This window comes from Diceros bicornis, chromosome 3 (genome assembly GCF_020826845.1).
Source record: "Diceros bicornis minor isolate mBicDic1 chromosome 3, mDicBic1.mat.cur, whole genome shotgun sequence".
In the NCBI taxonomy this organism is placed as follows: Eukaryota; Metazoa; Chordata; class Mammalia; order Perissodactyla; family Rhinocerotidae; genus Diceros; species Diceros bicornis.
Window position 1 is genome coordinate 97,744,352 of NC_080742.1, and position 23,147 is coordinate 97,767,498.

General features: G+C 35.8%; 1 protein-coding gene across 14 annotated transcripts in view; it reads right to left on the bottom strand.

Moving 5' to 3' along the window:
• The window catches only part of KMT2C (lysine methyltransferase 2C), a 281,910-nt gene that overhangs the window by 112,122 nt on the left and 146,641 nt on the right, over nucleotides 1-23,147 (bottom strand). For 13 of the 14 annotated variants that reach the window (XM_058533734.1, XM_058533631.1, XM_058533691.1 and 10 more), the window contains 7 exons: nucleotides 18,108-18,279; nucleotides 16,084-16,198; nucleotides 5,306-5,475; nucleotides 4,693-4,844; nucleotides 3,745-3,858; nucleotides 2,488-2,565; nucleotides 11-726 (listed from right to left, as the gene is read on the bottom strand). In XM_058533734.1, the coding sequence (XP_058389717.1) occupies nucleotides 11-726; nucleotides 2,488-2,565; nucleotides 3,745-3,858; nucleotides 4,693-4,844; nucleotides 5,306-5,475; nucleotides 16,084-16,198; nucleotides 18,108-18,279 (1,517 nt within the window). The remainder of the gene's footprint in view (nucleotides 1-10; nucleotides 727-2,487; nucleotides 2,566-3,744; nucleotides 3,859-4,692; nucleotides 4,845-5,305; nucleotides 5,476-16,083; nucleotides 16,199-18,107; nucleotides 18,280-23,147) is intronic. The other variant, XM_058533656.1, reaches the window with a different exon arrangement.

Consider the following 23,147-nt stretch of genomic DNA (forward strand, 5'->3'; position numbering starts at 1 on the left):
ATCACCCTACCTGTTTGGATCGAGGTCTACCAGGAGAAAATTTTCTTTTGGTAATAGCTGGTTTACCCATGCCAATTTTTGGAGTGACTGAGATGTAAGTTGTGGGCATGATGCTTCCAAGAGAAGCATGGAGAGTTGAAGGGTAACTTGGCAGCATGTCATGGGAAGGCAACTCTGAAGAAAGTGGAGAGGAAGACACATTTGCCTTGCCTAAGTCCGCTGATGATGAAAATGATGACTCTGTCTCAGATGATAATTTTATAGATTTCTCTTCTTGGCATAAACTATCTTTCACACAACTCTCAATTGCAGGAGTCATTTCAAAGTCCATAAATGCAGCGGAAGATTCCAAGTTTTCTTTCTGTTCCATTTTTTCTTGTACCCTTTCTATAGCCAACTGTTCCCTGGAACATAAAGAAGTACTTTCCTCACATGGGGACACTAAGGTTTCTGGTGGAACAGTGATGGATTCAGTGATTACTTTTGGTGGCCTTGATTCTTCTGTGGATGCCATCATTTTAGGTTCACCCAACAACTGCAGCTCCTCTTGCTGCACAACAATCTGGTGTGCAAGGACTTCAACATTTTCTGTCACTTCCATTTTGTTTTCATTTTGATCTTCATCACAAATATGCATCACTTTAGAAGACATTTCCATTTTTTCACTATCAACTTCATGAGAAATCTTATTTTCCAATTCAGGATTCGTTTTATCTTGGGATGAGTCTACAAAATTTGGAATATTTGTTATGTTAATCTACATATGAATTTTAAAATCTCTAACTATGAGTAGGTATAAGACACTAATGTCTTATATGTGTATAACTTTGTGGCTTAAAAATAATAGGCTTGGGCAAAAAAAGGAGAAGGGCAGTGGTTCTCAAAATAAACTTTTAGTTAAACCGTTACTTAAACCAGAAGGTATTCATCAAGAAAAGCAATTATTAAGTTAATAAACACCAAAATACACCAGGGTTTATGGATTAGACCAGATCAGACCAGAAAAACCTACAAAAACATCACCTTAATAGATCCCCAGAGTTGAAGGTAATTTCTGGTAAGAATATTAAATCAGAATTAATTTCTAATATAATTCTATTATACATATATGATATTTTACAATTTGAGCACTTACACAAGGATTTAAAATTTTGTAGGTGAAGTTATACTCATTTCATAGCTAGGAAAATGAGGCTCAGTGATGTTAAGTGAGGAGTCCAAGTTAAAAAGCGAAGACTAGTCTAGAATATAAAGATATTTTGCAATATCTTTGCAAGACACCCCAGATGTAAACAAACCTTCTGTAGACTCAAATGAGTAATGACCACAGATAGAAAAGACTTATTTTGCTTAGCTGTACCTACTAACATACTCAATACGTTTTTTGGATACAATCTTTTTTTCTTCCTCATCATCTATAACCCAAGAGACTAATCTTAGCAAGTCAATAAACATTATTAAATATCAGAAATATATATAATCATTGACTAGTAAATTTCAAATCAAGGTACTAGTTAACCTTTAACCCAGTCTTACTTACGACTAAGTTAGAGGTCCAACTGACATGAGCCCTAACTGGCTCTATAAAGTAAGACCACAGAAGATAATCTATAAAGTAAGACCACAGAAGATAAAAGCACTTATTTCAAATACCACCAACATAATTTCTAAGTTACATTAATAGAGACACTAATTTCCTCATTTGCTATTTACCATAGTGACTGAAATTTATTTACATTCAGATATCAAAATGAAATCTCACTTCTCATTCCTGCTTTATTGAAAGAACACAGTTGGATAAAAGAAAAAACGTCAAATAACAGATCTGTGTCACAAATGTGAATTTGATCACTAAATATTTTTAAACACAAAAATGCTTCAAAAATACTTAATATAAAAAAGGGACAAAACCAGATTTTTATAACAGAAAATTAAATACACATAAGTGAAGAGTGAACACTTAATGGTTTAAAACCGAAAGTACCATCATTTGAGTGACTCAAGTGAAACAAACGTATCCTAATACTCTATGAAGCCTAAATGTGCTAAAAGAAGACCAATTACCTCAAGTCTCACTGGCAAGTAGGAACATGTGTAATACACCTATAGACCACAAGTCTATTGTGTCTATTCTATGCTGGGCAAGAAGTATTAAGATAAAAATGTAAACATACTTTACATCCCAAGCAGTTCAATTACGCTCAGCTACTATGTAGTCTTATACAATGATTTTTAACTTGCCTAATAATGAACATTTGACTTAGCAACTCTTTATAGAGAATGTAACCTCCCTTAGAAATCCATTGCCAATTCTTTTCAAGAAAAAGATGACTTTAAAAGATTTCACTACTGTAATGTAAATAGCAATAGCAAACAATTCTTTGGGATAATTTGAAAAGTTAACAGACAATGACTCAAATTTTGCATAGCAATTATAAGAGCGTAATGTTGTAACTCAAATTACGACAATATGAACACACTGCTTACCAGAAATGAGAAGACCACGTGTGTCAAGACTCTCCGGTGGATTACTCTTCTGCTGCTTTCCAGTGTGTATCTGAACTGCTGTGAATAACACATTCATGGAATCGCTATCAAGGAATCAAAATTTCTCTAACACTGCTCTCTCAACAGTAATTTGAGTAAGTAAGATCTTTATCCTACTGCCAAATGCCAATTTCCAATAAAAGCACAAAACATACTGTTGCTATTTATTAGTAAGTAGGATATGAAGATTAAATTAGGAATCTGATTATGCACTATGATAAGATTATTATAGATAGCTTTGTCTTATTTTTCTTCACATTACACCTTTATGAAGTATACTGCTTTTTTTTTCTTTCTTTCTTTTTTTTTTTTTTTTGCTGAGGAAGATTGGCCCTGAGCTAACGTCTGTTGCCAATCTTCCTCTTTTTGCTGAGGAAAATTGGCCCTGAGCTATCATCTGCACCCATCCTCCTCCACTTTGCATGTGGGACGTCACCACAGCATGGCTTGACAAGCAGCGTGTAGGTCTGCGCCCAGGATCCAAACCCACCAACCCCGGGCTGCAGAGAGCGTGAACCCAACCACTACGCCACTGGGCCAGCCTCTGAAGTATACTTTTTAATGAGAGTTGTTAAATATAAACAATCTCAAAAAAACTCAGGTCTGTTCTATATATACTCAATCTATATAACATAATTTCACATAAAATCCCACAGACTGTCAGATGAGCCCAAGAATAAATTTAATAAGTAGTTTTCCCCCAACTTATTCTCTCATTAATTCCAGATTCTCAAATACAGTAAGAGCTATTATCAATACTGCAAAAAGCTTAGTTGAAATATCACTGAAATAACTAAAATAACCCTCAAGAGGACTGCAGAGATGGTTAAAACAAATTTTTCATTATCTCGTGCAACATCTCACAATCCGCAACAGCTCTACTTAGTAATTACAAGTATAACAAAAGAGAAAATAATCAATTGCTTTTTAATGAAAATGTGATCCCTAACAAAGTATATATTTCTGATTAAGTCTAGATTACAGTGGAACTGCAAATATACACATGCCCTTCCCCTATTAATTTTTGCCTAAGTGTATTTTACCAAAATGTTCCTCTCTAAACAATTTCCTAAGTGACTATATCTTGGCTAATTTTTATTTAGGGGTACTAAAGTTTTTGTAGATGTTCACCTATTCACTGTATATACACCTTTTCTTCAGAAAATAGACTATATCCATTATCAAAAACATTCTTACCATCTGGAACAATTCCAGGAGTGGACTCCTGACGATCGACATCTTTATTAGCTGCTTGCTCCAGAAATACTACATGGTCTTCAAGTCCTTCAACTTCCATTTCATTGTTATAATCTTAACAGAAAATTATTTATTCTTTAGCTCAGAATGAGTATTTCTGTTTTTGTTAACCAAGTCAACAATTATTATTTTGCTATAGTGAGGGTAAATTGTCATCAAAAATGCCATAAATTCTTCACATTTTTCTATTTTGAACCAAATATATATTTACATTTTAAAAAACATGAAAAGTATAATGAATTAAAAGGTAACTGGCATTTTTATTATTTTAAAAGGATACTCCACTACTGTATACTGATGGTATCTTAGAAAGAAAAATATTAGTAATTAAGATGTGTCTACTTAAACCCCTTGCAGATGATAAAATAAGATTTGTATAGAAGTTGTCATTCATACTGATGAAAATAAAAAACAATCTGGTAAGTAGGTCTGTTTTCTTTACCATCTAAGAATCTTGTTGTTATGTTTATAACCAACAGTACACTACTAAAAATACCTAAACGAAACTTTGGGCTCAAGAGGTGAGAATTAACATTTAAGAAAGATATGATAAAACTAAAACTTGTTTGGAGTGACATAACAGAGATTATTAAGTGCAAACTATTAAATGCATGTGGCCAAACACTGAGTAACTTCCACTGCGGCTCAAAGAACACAACTGGAGTAAAGCACACTAGTCCTGGGATTCAAACATCAGGAGAACGGTTGTAAAGAAGCTCAATGAGACGTGAGCCATCAGATTCAGAGATGACACGATCACATGTATATTTAAAAGTCAAGAAATTAAGAATAAGATGGGATCTGATCCACAGGATTCCCTCATTATTGCTAAAGTAATATATCGGTGACTGGTTGGCACAACATCATAAAAAAAAAATCTCAGGTTACCTGTAGTGACGTCAGCCATCTCCACTTCTTCACCTGGCTGTAATGGATCCATGCCAGCTGCCAAGTGCTTACAATACATGCAGATATACTCTTCTTTGAACTGAGAATCCAGTTCATGATCTGTTGGTTTGTCACATTCTAAGTGAACCCATCTGCAGTGATAAATATATTTAAACAAAATTTTCTAACTTAAAGTCAAGTTAATATCTAGGGAAAAGAGAGGTAATTGCTGAAAAACTGGATATAGGAAGGGTTAAGAGTTATATATATATATATAGAAGAGACGTTATAGGGTTGGCAATTGGTGGAGGTTCTAGAAAAGGAATCGGCATTTTCTGATGTCATTAGAGGTGTTGACATATTTTCACACTATTTCCTTTTTAGTATTCCCTCTTACTGCTCATTTCTGGTCTTATTATCTTTTGCCCACTCACTTTCTTATGCCTTTCAGATTAATAAAAATGTAATTTAATTCCATCTATAAAAGTACTCAGTACTAAAAGGATTACAGGAGTGATGAAAGGTTAGAGCTCAAAGATAAATGGTAGAGCAAATGACCACATGGACAGAAGAAGTGATGAAACACTTAAATGGAATAAGTGTATCTTCTTACCTTTTGCACATATTACAATGAAGCATGTCTTTCTGCAATTCTGGATGGTAGCACTTTCCACAGAAAGGACATAAGTTATCCTGCTGTTGGTAACAACTGTCACATACCAGGCAATTGTGGTGCCACTGAGAACTAGACCGTGTGCCACACTCTACACATATTCTGCAATTCTAAACACCAGGAAAAATGAAACAAAAACAGTTTGGTATGCATTTGTATAGTAATTTCGGTGTAAACCTCTTTGAAATCAATGAAACATTCGCAGATCATACATTAGGCTTTAATTTTCATGACACTAATTTAGGGTATATGTTTTTGAAAAAGCAGTTTGTTTTGAACATCTGATGAGACATCACTCAATTTGCACTAAAATCTGCAAGAAAATGTAAATAGGGGACAGCAACATCCAAGAAAACAGAAATAAGGAAGGAAGAAAACTGAGAACATAGCAACCTAAACTTCAAAAAAAGAAACCTATTTCAAAATCAGGAAGTAGCTTGTGTGGAACAAGTCTACTCAACCCCTACTGCAGGAAGCAAAATGGTGCTAGCAGGGTATTCAATTTGCTTATGGGTAGCTTAGGAACTAAAAACAAGAATTTGCACTGAAGAAATATCATGACCCTCTCCCAATGACTTGGTGTCTGAAACTGTGAAAATAATCACTCCACATCAACATCCAATTATAGCTTGTCATATTTTCAGAACAGAGAATGGCACTATCCACGTCAAAAATATCCACTATCCACATATGTTTATGAAGTGCAAGACCTGCCAGAGGCCAGCCAAAACCCTCTTCTATGCCTGTGAGCTAGCCTGCCCTAAAATCCTGAGCACAAGGCCAATCAACTGTGGGGCCCTCATTATCCAGCCCAACTTTCCAAACTAATATACCAACAAAAAGGACTGTATCTTTTTCAGCTGCTGAGTTGATATGAAAGATCTGCTCATAGAAAAAGAGAAACTAGCATGAACCATAGATCTGCTGAAGTTTTACAGATTTAAAACAGATGCACTCATAAATACTGATGAAAAAATCCTGAATAAAATATTATTAGCCAATAGACTCCAACAGCAAATTAAGAAAATAATAAATCATGTCCAAGTGGCAATTATACAAGAAATGCAAGGGTGGTTAAATATTAGAAAATCTATTAATAAAATTTAACATATTACTAGGTTTGAGGAGAAAAAATACTATTTCAATAGCTGCTCTAAATGCCTTTGGGAAAAATCAAAACCCATTCCTAATCAAAATCCTTGAGAAAATAAAAATGGATGGGTATTTCCATAATGTGATATATATACACACATATCTCAATTCTAAAGCCAGCATATTATTTAACTGAGGAACCCTAGAGGCATTCCCACTAAGGTCAGGAACAAAGCAAGGAGGCCTGCTATCTTCACTACTATTTAAAATGGTTCTGAAGCCAATGTAAACACTGAAATAAATGAAAACAGAGGCAGAAGTATAGGAAAAGAAGAAACAGAACTCTATTTGTAGATGACAAGACAGTATACTTGGAAAATCCTGAAGAATCATAAATTCAATAAAAGAATTTAACAAAGTAGCAGGATATGAATTTAGCAATGAAAAGTCAATAGAATTCACATATATAAATAATAACCAGTTAGAAGATACAATGAATGCAAAAATCCAATTTATAACAGCAACAAAACAGATAAAATATTTAAGAATAAACTTAAGAAATGTCCAAAATCTATACAAAGAAAATTACAAAACACTCCTAGCAGACAAATTATAAAACACTCCTAGAAGACATTAAACTAGAAATGAACAAATGCAAAGCATATCTTGTTCTTATTTAGGATATCTTATCATCATTAAGATGTCATTTCTCCCTAAATCAATTAATAAATTTAAAGCAATCCCAATAAAAATCCCAATGAGGTTTTACATGGAGCTAGATAAGTTGACCCTAGAGTTCACAGGGAAAAATAAACACGCAAGAACAGCTAAAAAAAATGTGAAATGGAAAAGCTCTGAAGGGGGATCAACACTATCAGCTACTGCAACACCTCTGTAATTAAAACAGTATGGTATTGATTCATGAATAGAAAGACAGATAAATGGAACAGACAAGAAATTCCAGAAATAAACCCAACCAAATCTCAAATTCTAGTCTGGAATCTCAAGTCATCGGGGCAAAGACAGTCTTTTTAGCGAATGGTTTTTGGACAACTAGGTAGCCAATCGGAAAAAAACACTTCACGCCATACACAAGCATTAACTCCAAATGGATTATAGAGCTAAATGTAAAAAATAAAACGATGTAAAACCTATAAGAAAATATGAAGTCCTCTATAACTCAGTGTAGGGAAAGGCTTTCTATTTTTAACTCAAAAATCCAGCAGCAATAGAAGATTGATAGATCTGACTACATAAAAATAAACTTTTGCGTGGCAAAAAATAACATAGGCTAAGTCAAAAGGCAAATGACAAACTGGAAGAAAATATTTACACCATATAACAGAGATAGAGGGGTTATATCCCCAATATATTAACACTTAAATTGGGGAATAAGGGCCGGCCCCGTGGCTTAGCGGTTAAGTGTGCGCGCTCTGCTGCTGGCGGCCCAGGGTTTGGATCCCAGGCGCGCACCGACACACCGCTTCTCCGGCCATGCTGAGGCCACGTCCCACATACAGCAACTAGAAGGATGTGCAGCTATGACATACAACTATCTACTGGGGCTTCAGGGGGAAAATAAATAAATAAATAAAATCTTAAAAAAAATAAAATAAAATAAAATAAAAAATTGGGGAATAAAAAGTCAAAATCTTCAAGAATAAGAGGCAAAACATATGAATAGACAACTCACAAGAAGAAGTAAAAATGATCCTTCAACATTTGAAAAAATCAACTTCACTTAAAAGAGAAATGAAAATTAAACTACACTGAAACACCACTTTTCACCCATAAGACAGGCAAAAATTCAAAAGCTGAACATGACCCTCTGTTGTCAAGGATGCAGGAAAAGAAGTTCTCTCATACATTACTGGTGGCAATGAGAACTGCCACAAGCCCCAAGAAAGGGAACCGGACAATATCTAGAAAACTACATATGCATTTGCCCCTGAGCCAGTAATCCCACTTCTAGGAATTTATCCCAGAGACTCACTCTCAACAATTCAAAAACCCATATGCACAAAGTTACTGACTACAGAATCATGTGTAATGTAAAATATTGGAAGTACCTAAATATCCAAGAATAGGACATTGGTTGAATCAACTATGGTACAGATACACAATGGAGCAGCTGTTTAAGAAAAAGAAAAAGGAATGAGGAAGATCTCTATGAAGTGATGTTCAGATTTTATTAAGCAACATGCAAAACAAAAAGAACATATATAATATGCTACTCAGTGTAGGAAAGGGAAAAATAACATAAATACATCTGCTTATCATTACAAAAAAATTCAAGAAGGATAAACCAGAAAATAAGTTCGTTACCTACTAGATAGAGGAAAGGGGGTAGAAGTCATATAGGAGGAAATGATAATTCTCTTGAGTAGGAGTTTTTATATAACTTTGACTTTTAAAAGCATGTTAATGTCCTATATATTTTTAAAATTAAATCAATAAAATCTGTTACTGAGAACAAATTGAAGTAGGTTTGTTTCATTGGATTGAGCAAATGAGTAAATGTGTTGGTGTCGTTGGACCCAAGATTCTTACTATAGAAGAATGGATATGCAAGAATGGGAGAAGGAAAAGAACTCAGTCAGAGAAATTGGAATTGGAGGTATCGGTGTAAATTCATATTTATAAATTAGGTATATGAGTGAATATACGTATATTTATATGTGTATGTATGTGTGTATTTCTACATATGTATATGCAAATGTAAATATACGCATACATTTCCTGCTTCATCTGCCAAAAGGGTAAAGAAGCAAACACTCCCACGGCAATGAACACACCTAGTGCCCATTCTCCGCTAAAGGAACTTGACCCATATTTACAGAAAAGACGACTGATTCCAGGGCTGGGGCAGGGGAGATACAAGATGAGCCTGGAACATCTTATGATGCCAAAATGTAATGAAGTGCTCAAATAAACGATGAGGTGATGTCAAGGGCACAGAAGTCAGCTTGGAGAGGCTACCAAAGGCAAATATGGGACCATTTGAGCACAAAATGAATTAGGTACAGTAATGAATTATAAGTTATTGAAAATAATAGGATTTCATGAGTCAATACTGCAATAGATAGATAAATAATTTTACCATGTGAAAGAAGGGAGTGTTCTTGCTTACAACAGAACGCGAAGGGCTGACTGGTAAATGTGAAGGGAGTGCCAGAGTTAGAAAAACATCATTTTACAACCAACAGGTAAAAACTGCATCAGGCAATGATTCCTAAAATCTTGGAGGAAATTTTGAAGAGGAGCAAGATATTCGCGTGGTCTTAAAGTGTCTCCTCACATACTGCCTTACTAGATACAAGGGAGAAAAAGAAAAGAGTGGAGAAATTTGACGGCAGCTTGACCAGATTATCAGAATCACGTCACCCATGAGGGAGAGATGAACATCAGCTGTGACACCCTGAGAAAGGCACATCATCACCTATTCAGTATTCTGGCCAAAAACACATAACTCTATACAATCATGAGGAAATATCAAAGACAAAATTAAGAAAGTTCTATTTGGGGGAAAAAACCCAGAAATGTGGGGAAGAACTCTATTCTCTATTCTTGAAAAATGTCAATATCAAAAAGACAAAGAAACACTTAGAAAATTTTCCAGATTACAGGAGTCAAAAGAGACATGACAACTAAATGGAACACCTAACACTAGATCTTGGAATCTACATGGAGGAGGATGCTATATGGGACATCAGATCAAGTGACAAAATTGAAATATGGATGGTAGATGAGACGAAAATATTACATTGGTGTAAACGTATGAAGTTGATAACAGTGTTGTGATTATGTAACAATATCCCAATTATTAGGAAATACACAGTGAAGCATTTAGGAGTAAGGGGGGCACAGTGCATGTAACTTACGCTCGAATGGTTCAGGGCAAGAAAAAAGAAATATATTGGAGTGGAGGGGAGGAAGGAGAAAGGGAATGCACAATGATACCGAAATCTTAACAACAGGTGAATCTAGGTAAAAGGCATATGGGTGTTATTTTTACTTTTCCAATTTTTAAAGTTTGAAATTATTTCTAAATAAAGTTTTTAAAAGTATACCAACACACAAGCATTCTTGAGAGAGAAACAAGGAAAAAAACCTAGCTGACAATGACTGTTCCTGAACAGGTACCCTTACTTCAGTGTGAGCAGCCTCACTAGACTGACATCCCCCCAAGGGCACACCTATTTGCCCCTGCATCTCCAGCCTCCACCACAGTGTTTGACACATAGTAGGCCTTCAAATGTTAAACAAATGAAAGAATTAAGACTAAAGACTACAGAGATCTATGAAACAATTGAACAGTCAAGAAAGAAGATCATTCTTCAAACTGCTCAGAGGATAAGCCTTCCTATGGAAAACTCCACGATATTTGGGTACTTATTTCAGGCATCACACTGGGCACTTTATAGGCATCATCTCACTAATCCAAAACCCCAGTGAAGTAGGAACTATTAACATTCTCTACATGAGGAAAATTGGCTTAGGGAAGTTAATAATTTGCCAAAGATCCTGTATTTAGTAACTGAAAAAGCTGAGATTTTACTCCGCAGCCTAATCTTAACCGCATTCTAATACTGCCATAGAACAGAATTATTTAAACAACACTATTCAATCATATTCTCACCAATATTATAAATGACATGGTCACTGTGAAAGAGAACAGCAGATTCTATAGAGAGTAAATTCATAAGAGTAAATTCATAAGAGAGCAGGACAAAGGGATGTCAGAGAACAACCTGGAGAAATAAACCCGGAATTCTGAAGATGTTTTCCAAGACAATGAAAAACATAACAAAGAAGACAATGAATTAAGAGTAAGACACAAAATTATCTAGATGTTATTAAAGAGAATGTAAAGAAGGTAATTATTTACATTTAAAAAAAGGTAAAGTTACACCAACACTTCTCTGGACCTTTCCAGGAGCCCAAACGGAGACTGAGGGCGATTACCGTGTTCTAGACAACACTAATTAGTGAATGTAGAAGTACGATCAGATACACCCTGGAAGCAAATCCAAAGAACTGACAAAAATGAAGATCCCAAAGTTTTCAAGCAGAAAAAGTGATTATAAATAAGTAAACTTAAAAAAAAAGAAAAGAAAACATTTTTTTCTTCTGTGGTACCACAAGCTGGGAAAACTCTGAAAAAAAAAATGTTTCCAGAGCATGAAAAAGAAAAAGTCGGAACGCAAAACTATACCAAACCAAGTCCTTGTGGTAGTCTGAAGGCAACAGTCTCTTTCAGATATGTAGAATTTCAGATAATTTACAAGAGTCTCAAAGATTGGGGGTGAAATGAGATTGGAATTTACAGAGGAAATATTTTTTTTGCAAAGAATAAGCGACAAGGTTTATGGTCTGGGTTAACTTAATCAAGACAGAGAGGAGAGAGGAAGGAAAAGGAAAATTTCTCATTTATTTACTTGCAATGGGAAGTGGGAGAAGAAAAATTTATAATTTCAATACTTAAAACAACATTCGTAAGACTCTGCATTGCAAATCATTGCAGATAATAAAAGGAACAGAAAAACAAAAAGGAAATCAAAAGAACAAGTTTCTCTTAAAACAGCCAAGCATTTCAATTACAACCATTAATTTAAATAGTTAACTCTATTAAGCCTTTCAAAAGGCTTAAATTTAAAATGACACAGAAAGACCCCAAATAAAAACACGTGAAAAGATCACTTTCAATTGGTAAACTAAAACCCCTTGTAGCCACATTGTCAGGCAAAGCAAAATATCTGGCTAAAAAAAAGCATTACACAGGACAAAGAGAGTAGTTTGACATTGATAAGAGGCACAATATATCAACACTAGCCTGACCTACTCGCTACACTGTAGTGGTCAATTTTTATCCACCTTCTAATACACTGTGGAATGAACTTGTGAAAAAATAAGGAAAAAGAACTTTAAATAAACACAAATACTACACCTTAAAAAGTCACTATTTCAGGTATCAAAATATTTTTTAAAAAGAAATCTACAGTGATTAAGTTATCTGAGTAAATGCAATTAAAGTAGAAATTGCCCTGCTTAAGCACGCCCTAAAAAAGAAAGGTAAAGTTACTAGGTCAGACGTATACAAAGTTACAAATACAGCAAATTTGGATGCAGCCAAATCTATAATCAAAGGTAAATTTATAGTCTTAAGATATCCTTTTTTCCCTAGGAAAATAAAGAAAACGAATTACAAATTCAACTTCCTACTTTAAAAAAGTAAAAAGACAAGTAAGGGGCACGGTAGTGGAGATAAAAGTAGTATAAACATACAAATCTGTCCGACAGCAGGCTTTTCCCTTAGCCCAGTAATCAAGCCCAGAGAGAACACGCGAAACCACCTCGTCCCGCAGACTGGAAGGAACCGGAACCGGGGGGAGGCCGGCCGCAGCGCCGACCCTCCTCAGCCCCAGGCCCCTCCTTCCGGGCGGCCACACCTGAGGGCAGTTACGCGGAGGCTCTCCGGCCGGGGGAGAAGGCCCCTCCCCTCGCGGACCGACCCTCGGAACTCACCGCCCACTGCCCTAGAACCGGGGGCGGAGCCTCACCTGGGGCGGGGGCGGGAGTGGGGCGCAGGTGCGCGGCCCCTTCTGCGTCTCCTTCCATCCCCTTAGCCGCACTCCATCCCTGAGGACCTGCCGGCGCGATCGCACCCCTTTCCAAGACCTTCCCTAGAAGGCAAACGACCCCCGCCCCGCCCCCGGCCAGTGCCTCCCTCCCGCAGGCCGCCACGCCTCTCCAGCTCCGGGAAGACGCCTCGGGCTGGAGCTTCCTTGCCGCGTGGGAACCCCCCAGGCCGGGATGCCTCCGCCAGGAGGCAGTTCCGCACCTCGGATTCCAGGGACCATCTCTGGCACCCCACACCACCCCACCCCTCCGGAGGGCCGACCCAGAAGAAGCCGAGAACACGACACACCGGGCGGCAAACAGAAGGGCCAGGGCAGAGGTGCCAGCGGCGCGTTTCTGTGCCAATGGGAATGTGAGGATGCAGATGGGTTCTTGGAGGGTTATGTGTTTTCTGAGAACTTGAAATTTTTCATAGAAATGCTAACCTAAAAACATTAACATAAAATTTAACTAGCCTTCAAAGGTACCCAATGCAGATTCTAATACCTGCATTTAGCGTTTGTGTTTATTATTATGTTAGTCCCAAGTGCTGTCAAAGACGTGGGAAAGATGCAAGATTTTACACAGTAATATCGTGGTAAGGAGGAGGAGATGACACAGGGGTATGCACCAGTCAGCAGCTGCACCCGCAGAGCAGCACAGGACTCATCTCCACACACATCAGCTGACAACAGTTCAACTGCAGACAGCACACCAGACACCTAGTCAGGAGTTCCTATTTTAGAAATAACTGGATTGATACCCCATTTATTACAGATTTCAGTTGTGCCACAATGGTGCACCTGTGTACAAAAAGCCTTCTAGAGTTAGAGTGACACTTCATTACATCCAATGGTCGAGGACTGCTTGTTGACACTCTGAGGTCTGATTACTTGGAACTAGTAAACACGGTCGTGGCATTATCAATACTATTTTTATAGGAATACTTATACAAAAGGCATTCTCTGTATCAACTTTATTAAAGCCAACAAAAAGCTTACACACTGAACTGGACCTGAGAAAATATCTATTAAACCCAGTCTTGGCAATTTAGTTTCAAAGGAAAATTATTTGTTAGATTAAATTAATATTTATACATTCTATTTAGTTTTATTTTTTAAAAGCCAGTGTAATTACTGTAGATAAAAGAAGTTTATGCCTAGCTTCATGTCTGTTCTATAAAATTAAGATTATAATAAAAAAATAACCTAGGGGGTGTGTAGAGATGGCTTATAGATCTAGCGTCTTCAGTTTCTTAGGATCTACATCCTAATATGAAATGAAAATTAGATCAATAAATATTTCTTAGTCTAGGGAGAAAAGCCCTGTTACTCAAGTAAGTATAGCATGATAGCATAATATATTGGATAAAACATTACATTATAAGACAGGAAATCTGGGTTAGTCTCTATTCTGCATCTACAAACAATTAAATATGGACAATTTACTTAACCACTAGGCCCTCACCAGCTCTCAATCTAGAATTTATTAGTTTACCTATGTAGATTTCAAAAGAATCAAATGAACTATTTTTATGATTGATTCATTCTAGAGAACATTCAAAGAAAGGTCATAGTAAATATTGTTTGTAAATATCTTCCAAATGGGAAAAAAAATTAGTTTTATTCAGTCATTTGAGAATTAAAGATAAACTTCAATTATTCTTACCTTCTACTTTCATTTTAAGATTTAAGTATTTTGTGCTTCCATGGACAAATAATTCTAAAATTTGTTCTTGTTTACCTGGTACTTACTATACTGACTCTGCCCAGTAGGTAGAGTTGCCAGCCAACCTACAGGGTTTAGAGACACAGACAACAGAGCCTCAAGAATCTTAAAGAGACCAGCATGGAACACCGCAGGGTCATCAAGATGCAAATACCAAAATAAATGGAAGAAGGGAGAATCACTGACTAAAAGAATATCCAGAAAAAATTTAAAATAACTGCAAATACATCTTAAAAGTGTCCCAAACAAAAAGACTAATATCTTAAGCAATGAAAAAGAAGTGGAAAAATGTCTATAGATCACATCTAACTCTCAAAACCAAGAGAAACTTTAAACAGTATCTAAAAATTAAATATCAAAGTCAATAATCACTTACCAAAACTACCACAAGGGAGGTACAATATACGTAATACATATGCACATACAATATGAATACAAATATTTAATACAAATGTAAACATAAGTACATACACACATTAGTGTATGTACATATAAAATCACTATAAAATCAGCTAAAAGCCAGTCAATCAAAATGTAATGTATTTTATCTCTGGATTTTAAATTAATGGATTTAAAAATACATCTCTGTGTTTCAGTATCCTCATATGGGAATACTACCTAGTTCAGAGAGTTTCTGGGAAGATTAAAGGTAAATCATTTAAAACAATTTCTAAGCCATAAAGCACTATACACATACTAGTTAACAGTTTCACAGCAGCATTTTTTATAACAGCCTAAAATTGTGAACAACTCAAAAGTTCACCAACAAGTGATTCAATAAGCAAACTGTGGTATCTCCACTACTCGGCAATAAAAAGGTATGCACAACGATATGGATGAATCTCAAAATAATTATGTTGAGTTTAAAAAGCCAGACCAAAAAAAAAATAGTATATACTATATGACATCATTTATATAAAATTCTAGAAAATGCAAACTAATCTATGGTGAGAGAAAGCAGACTGTCTGGAAGACAGGAGGGGAGGGGCAGTGAACAGTTGGAAAGGAGAGATTCCCAAGGGGCACCAGGCAACTTTTAGGGGCAATGAATATGTTCATTATTTTGAAAGTGATGAATGGTTTCATGGGTGTATACATGTGTCAAATTAAATTATAGACTTTAAATATGTGCAGTTTATTGTATATCAATTACACATCAATAAAGCTGGTTTTTAAAAAGTTGATGGTAATGTGTAGATTTGAATAGGTATCCGATTTGTCTGCTCTATATAAAAAACATACAGATGATGATATTTTTCTTAAAAAAACAAACAACTTACTTTGCATTTCCAGCCATTGGTTGGTACTGATTTCATAACTGGTTGAAGACAAAAAGTATGATACCCTTTGTCACACGTATCACACACTAGCATCTTGCTATCTTCTCCCGATTGTCTAAAAAATAAGATAGCATTAATGATGCCTTATCTTTAAACTTATGTTTGTAACATAAGTAATCATGAAAAGAATCAGTTCTGGGAACTGCCCAGTTCATAAATACCTCAGTGTCTGTTTTGTCTATGCACCGATAATGATAGAGGTAATCCCCTAGAGGATGAGACAGACATCAAAAGGTCCCTAAAGGATTATCCTTACTGAATGCTCACCTATGGTGAACCTGCTTTAGTCATTTTAGGATTCCTGCAAAGACGGAGGGGTTAAGGCAAGATGAATGACTCTGATCTTTACTTTTTAAACATCTCATAACCCATCCTTTCTTGGGGAAGGTGCTATAACTGATAGGTGAAGCTACATGAAAAGGAACAAATCTTGGCACAGTGAACTGGAAAGACGTTGTCATATAATAAAAAGAGGATCAAATTTGGCATCAGACCTATACTTGCATTCTGACTGCTGTTTTTCTAGCTATGTGACTCCTGACTAACTTAGACTTGAGTCCTCTTAGTTTCAGGTATAAAATGTGAATTATAATCAAAGATTACTGTGAGAATTAAATATAATTCTAGTTGAAGAGCTTAGAATATCCATTAAGCAATAAGTGCTAAATAAATAGGTATAAGAATAATAATCTTGTCAATTATTAAAAATTGTAGTCAAAAACCTAAAATCTTTCCCTGAACGCTCTTCTGTCTGAATGATTGGGCCCCTGCCCTACAGCATGCTCTCTGCCTTGACTGTTGGCTACTAATCACGCTCAGATACTAAGAATTTAATTCAAGAGGAGGGGAAAAGAAACACTGGGGAATGCAAGAAGAGCTAAGAGAGGAACCGCTGAATAAAACCTGGGGATAAACAGAAGTAAAAAGGAAGATAGGTTAGTTGGCCTCCAGTTATTTCTTACTCAGTTTAACATATTTTACATGTAAAATTGTATATTTTATCTCTTTAGCTACATGGAAAGATCTTGGAGGAAAAACACTCTTCAAGTTCTCTTATTCCTTCCCAAGAAACTAGGCACAGATACAGGGTATCAAATAAATGTTTACTGGTATTTTCTTTAATTACCAAAATATAAAAGCATGTGGTCCTATTTATTCCACATAATTCTAAGACAGTGATGATGATTGTTATCAAATTAAATTACAAATAAAACAGACTGATCATGGCAGTGCTGGGCATAATTTCTCCTGGTTACAAAAGTCCTCGGCTTGTAAACAATTTGAAGACTGCTGTAGATGCAGGTAATATCCCCAAATTCTCATGCTAATTAATAACATGAGAAAAAAAATATCACAGAAAAGACTGGAGAAATGACCAAAGGATGGAATACACAAATAGGAAAAGATCACCCCATTACAAATGTTTAAATGCCATACAGTACTTCATTTCAGTATTATGGTGACAAGGATCTACCAAAGGTCACTGTTTTTCAGACAGACATAAAGGTTTTTTTTAAAACAGTATTCTTAGGATTAACTGTTCTTCCTGGAATGGAAATTCAAACATATCACCAATTCTTTGGCTCACTATAAGAATTACCTTCCATAGTTAGAGGTTTATTTTCCTATTAAATCTCCTCCCCGGTCTCCCTCAAAAAAAGCTGCTTTATTTTTCTGTTTGTTTATTTTAAATTGTTAATATCATTCATTTAAAAATTGTTGGCAAATTTAAATTAGCTTTTTAGGCAACCAGAGGAATTTAAATTATTAAAATTAATTTTTGTTTAGACTTGTTTCAAAGTAATATAAATGTTAATAAATATCTAGCAATTTTTTTTAATTGAAGTCAGTGTGAATGAATATAGCTGCATTATGAACCTTTATCATATTACACAAACCTTTAGCACCTAATAACAGGGTCTCTCAAACTGAATACACACCTTTGAGTTGAAATTAAAACTTACTTGCAGTTCTGGCACACTTTGCACTCAGGACATTGCCAACCTGCACGTTTTAATGGAGTAACCGCTATATCCAGGCACATTCCATGATAGTGCTGACCACAAGTAGTACAAAAGAACTGATCTAAGAGGTCTCCCGGGCTGTCGCACACTGCACAGTTTGCATCTTCCTTTGCTATAATTAACAGTAAAACAATGAAATTGTTGTATAAGAATTTAATATTTTTCTGACTTTACAGTTTAAAAATCACTTGAAGGGAATTTGCATGATAAATCTTTCAGACACTTGAAGTTATCCACATTGAATTGATATCCAATCAGAATAAGGTCTCAATAAAAACACTGTAATATATTTAATCTAAATTTAATCACATTAAATGTAATCATATAGTTTTGCAATTATTTATGCCTACATCTACTTGAGACCATAAGCAGTTCTTATTTAATTTTGTATCTCTAATACCAATGATAATGCTGGGCACCTAGTTAATGCTCAGTATATGGTTGCTGAAAAGAACCAAACAGGAAAATAATAACTGAGAGACGCTTTGCAGTGCAAAAATAAACATTTTATGTGGATGTTAAATATGTTTTGAAATTAACAAAATCAGGTAATTCAAGAGACAAAATTAAGAAATGTTAATATCAATTAGATTAAGATGCTTCTTTAGCATAAACAGACTAATTTTTATCCATATCAAATAAGGGTTTTTTAATACTGGAAAATACTGCATGAGAGAGAATGTTAAAGATGGAAGCTACATATTCATAGACAAATACAATACTTCATATACTAATTCTATATTCATCTATATTACTTGCCAGTCCTAAAAAAGCATTAAAATCTATATAATTATGGACATCATCTATCCCTAAATGTGGATCAAGAGAAATGGCACTTCTTTTACCATCTAAAAAATAAATAAATAAGAATAAACTGCCTTGCCAAGTACACAAATTCAAGCATATTACAATATAACAAGGAAAATAACGTATTCTAAAGTCATACCAATTTGATGATATAAATAAATATGCCTATGTCTGACACTTATGTTCTCAACTAAATGGTTTGATTAGCTGATTATCTTAGGACTGTTTTAAATTGTATATATGAATTTTTCTTCTGTTGTTTTTTGAAGCTTTCGTCAGTCCTCTCTGGCTATAAGCCCTTTCTACCTTCTTACTTTCCCAGTCAAGCATCTTGAAACAAGAGTAATAATCTATTCCTTTTCCTTATACCAGGAAGCAAACCTGTTTTGTGGGCAATAAAAGTCTCTGGCATACAGACTTTTTGTTTTTACTTTAGAGTGCTTTTAAAATGGTAAAAACCATTCAGAGCTTGAGGGCAGTACACAGACAGGCCCTGGGATGTATTTGTATACTGTAAACTGGACCCCTGGTGGCTCCACACCCACCATTCATCCGAAGCTACTTTAAGGAGGCTATCAATAACCTATGAAATCCAGTGGTTACTTTTTAGGCCTTACCTTATTTGCACTTTACAGCATTTACATTACTATCCACGCCCACATTAAAATTTCCCTTCCCTTGGCTTCTATGATGGCAGCTTTCTCCTGATTTCTCCTCAGGTTCCCCATGCCTCCATCTCATCCTCCTGTGTTAGCTTTTGTACCTCCACAATCCCTCTAAATGCTGGAGTCTCTTGGGATTTCATTCTGTTCCTTTATTCTAATTCCCCATGGTTTCTCTTTGTGATCCCATGTCATAATATACCACCATGATTCCCAAATCTGTATCACCAGCCCCAAACTTCCATCCTAACCCCAAAACATTACTTTCAAGTCTTAGTGGACCTCAATACCCAGATGTCCTAAAAGTACTCAAACTAAACACCTCTAAAATAGAGCTTTTTTTGTAATCTATGCAGAAATAGAAGTATAATGATATACACCTGAAATTTATACAATGTTATAAACCAATGTTACTGCAATAAACAAAAAATTTTAATAAATAAATAAAATAGAACTTTTTAAAAAACTAAACCTCTCCCTTTTTTCTCAACCGCTGGGTAAAGGCAGGAACTTCAGTATCACTGCTGACTCTTAACTCTTCCCTGAGCCAACCGGACACGAATTGTTATTGAGTAAATTTGCTTTACATCCTTCATCCTTCCATTTGTGCAGTTCAGTCCATCACACTTTGTCTTGGTAACTGCAGTATCTTCTGAACGGAATCCCTGCTTATGGTTCTGACCTCCTCCCTAAATCATCTTCTACATATCCAGAGCAATTTTTCAAAATGCCTGTGTGCATGGATACATTCTGTTCCCTCTGCTTGAAATTTTGTTCCTTTGTTGGGCCTCTAGCCCATTCCAAAGAAGTCTTCAAAACTGCTCAAACATATTCCCTGAATATCTAATGTTGCCACACCTAAATACCCATTTAGTTGTTGAACACTCCTTTCTCCATATGTTATATAATCAATTAATTATAACACAATACAGTAAACCCTTGAAGGATAGGGACCTTGTCTTTTTCAACTTTGTATCTTCAATTGCCTAGCACAAATCAAGTCTTATTAAACATATTTTAAATAAAGGACTTACTTCTAAAATCACTTTAAAATGGCTCCTTAACTGATAGGCATTTTAAATAAATCACTAATTGAAAAATAGATATGTCATATATTAGTTCATTTTTGACAGTAACAACATAATAGGGGGAATTATTTTTCTTAATACTAAAAGAGTACGAATATTTACTCATTCAAGCTATGTAAATTTAAAAACTAATCTTGGTTTTTCAAAACTTCTAGAAATTGAGGCAAATACTGAACTCTGATTATGAGATATTCAATTCATCTTTCTACTGTAACTTGCCAGAACACCATCTAAAATGCTTCTGTGAAATTTTCTAGAGTTTGCTACTCTGACACTTCAACTTAACATGGAAGCTACCAGCCACATGTGGCTTTTGAACAATGGAAACATTAGTCCAAATTGAGATGTGCTGTATGTATAAAATGCAGCCCAAATTCCAAAGGCTTACTAGGCAAAAAATAATGTCAAATATCCCCAAATTTTTTATTGACTACATGTTGAAATATTAATATTTTGGATATATTGGGCTAAATATTTTTAAAATTAATTTCAAAATTTTTTACCAGGACTACTAGAAAAATTAAAATTCCTTATATTGCTCACATCATATTTCTTTTGCATAGCACTGTTTTATAAAATATAGCAAAGGCCATTCTACAACAAGATAACTGTGTGTATCACTAGGGGAGAGATCACTTTTTATTCTATGACAGTTTCCAGCAATTCCTTAATGACAATACTGTCACATTGTTTGATTATTATGGATCACTAGTAATAAATTAGGCAAAGAAAAACATCCACATGATACATTTGGTCCAAAAACATTTAGCATGCATTATGTAAAAATAATAATAGAAAAAAGTACTACATAAAGAAACGAGGTTGGTTCCAACCATTTCCCCAATCAGGGAAAAGATACATGTAGAAATACAAAAAGCCTTTTGCAGGTCACGCATAAGATGATGCTATTACTGGATAGCTTAAGTGTCATGTCAGATATAAGTATATGTACATATACATACACATACGTCTGCAAGCCACAGACATTCAGTTTGAAGCAATAATCAAACAATCAAGTGAAGTTTTTCTTTAAGCAGTTGGAAAAGCAAGAGAGATTGAGTGAAAGACTAAAGCCAAAGGTAATCTAAGAGGACAGGAGTAAAATCTAGGTCAATCTGGCTCCAAATTCATGGTCTTTACTAGTAATCAATATCGACTCCCACTGGAAGGGCGAAGAAGGTGAAGAATGTCTGAGTATGTACAAAAGGAGAAAGGAAAGTGCCAGCAGAGGCATAGAATAAAGAAACTAAATGATGTAGCGGGAGCAAGAAAAGAGTGGGAGAAACAGAAAAATAAGCTTTGGACAAGGTCACTTCCTAAGTGACAGCTGTGACAGAAGAGACGGAGGAAAAGACTAAACCAGTGAGCTTAAATTAGAAGGGAGCTTATCATAGATCCTTACACTTGGTCAAGCTGGAAGGTGAGACTACTGCTTAAGAAAGTCTAGACAGCACATAAGAATAAAAGCGCTGGTGAAGAGCAACAAAAGTCAGGTTGCCGCCAGACAACATCAATTTGAGAAGGACTAAACCAGCACAGCTTTGTAACTTCCATCAACATCACAGCACCTATCATCTGTGTTTTCATCAATGGCGGGACACTGTGCTGGGTGATTTGCCTATCAAATGGAATCTCTAGAAAGAAAAAGAAAGCCATGGATGTTGTCCAGAGAGGCTGGCCCATATAGTAGGCAAGTAGGTAAGAAAGGCCAGGGGGCCGACAGAATTTAGGGTAACAGAAAAGTGGCAGGACCTGGCGTCAAGAGATACAAAGACAACCAAGAAAATGGGGTTGAAGTTAAAAGCTTAAATGAAGTAAAAGGAGTCAAAGTTGAGTGATGAAAGTAAATACATTGGGGGAGGGGGAGTGGATTAAGAGATATAGCATTCCCATGTTAAACCCTGCAAAGGCTTCTCACTGCAGGCAGAATAAAATCCAAACCCCTTCCCTCGCTTACAAGGCCTACACGACCTAGTCTTGGTTCACCTTGATACTGTCTCTACTATCCACCTACTAGACATTATGTTCCAGGCACAATGACTGGCTATCCGTCTCATAATCATGCCAAGCTCATTCCTCAAGGCCCGTGCAGTAGTTGTTCACTCTGCCTGGAATGTTCTTTCCTCTGATCTTGCACGGCTGACACCTTGCCATGCAGCTTCCCCTGAGAGGCAAAATACTACTTAGAAACTATATCTGGCTATGTCTCCTAGATGGACATTTAGTGTAAAATTTCCAGACAAGGTTAGTGTATACTTGCATCAACATGAAAATGATGCTGGAGCTATGACCACCAACTATCTATGACAGAACACCCTAAAACTGTTTTCTAACAAAAATCCTGGCCCACGGGGCCGGCCCAGTGGCGCAAGCAGTTAAGTGCGTGTGCTCCACTGCGGTGGCCCAGGGTTTGCTGGTTCAGA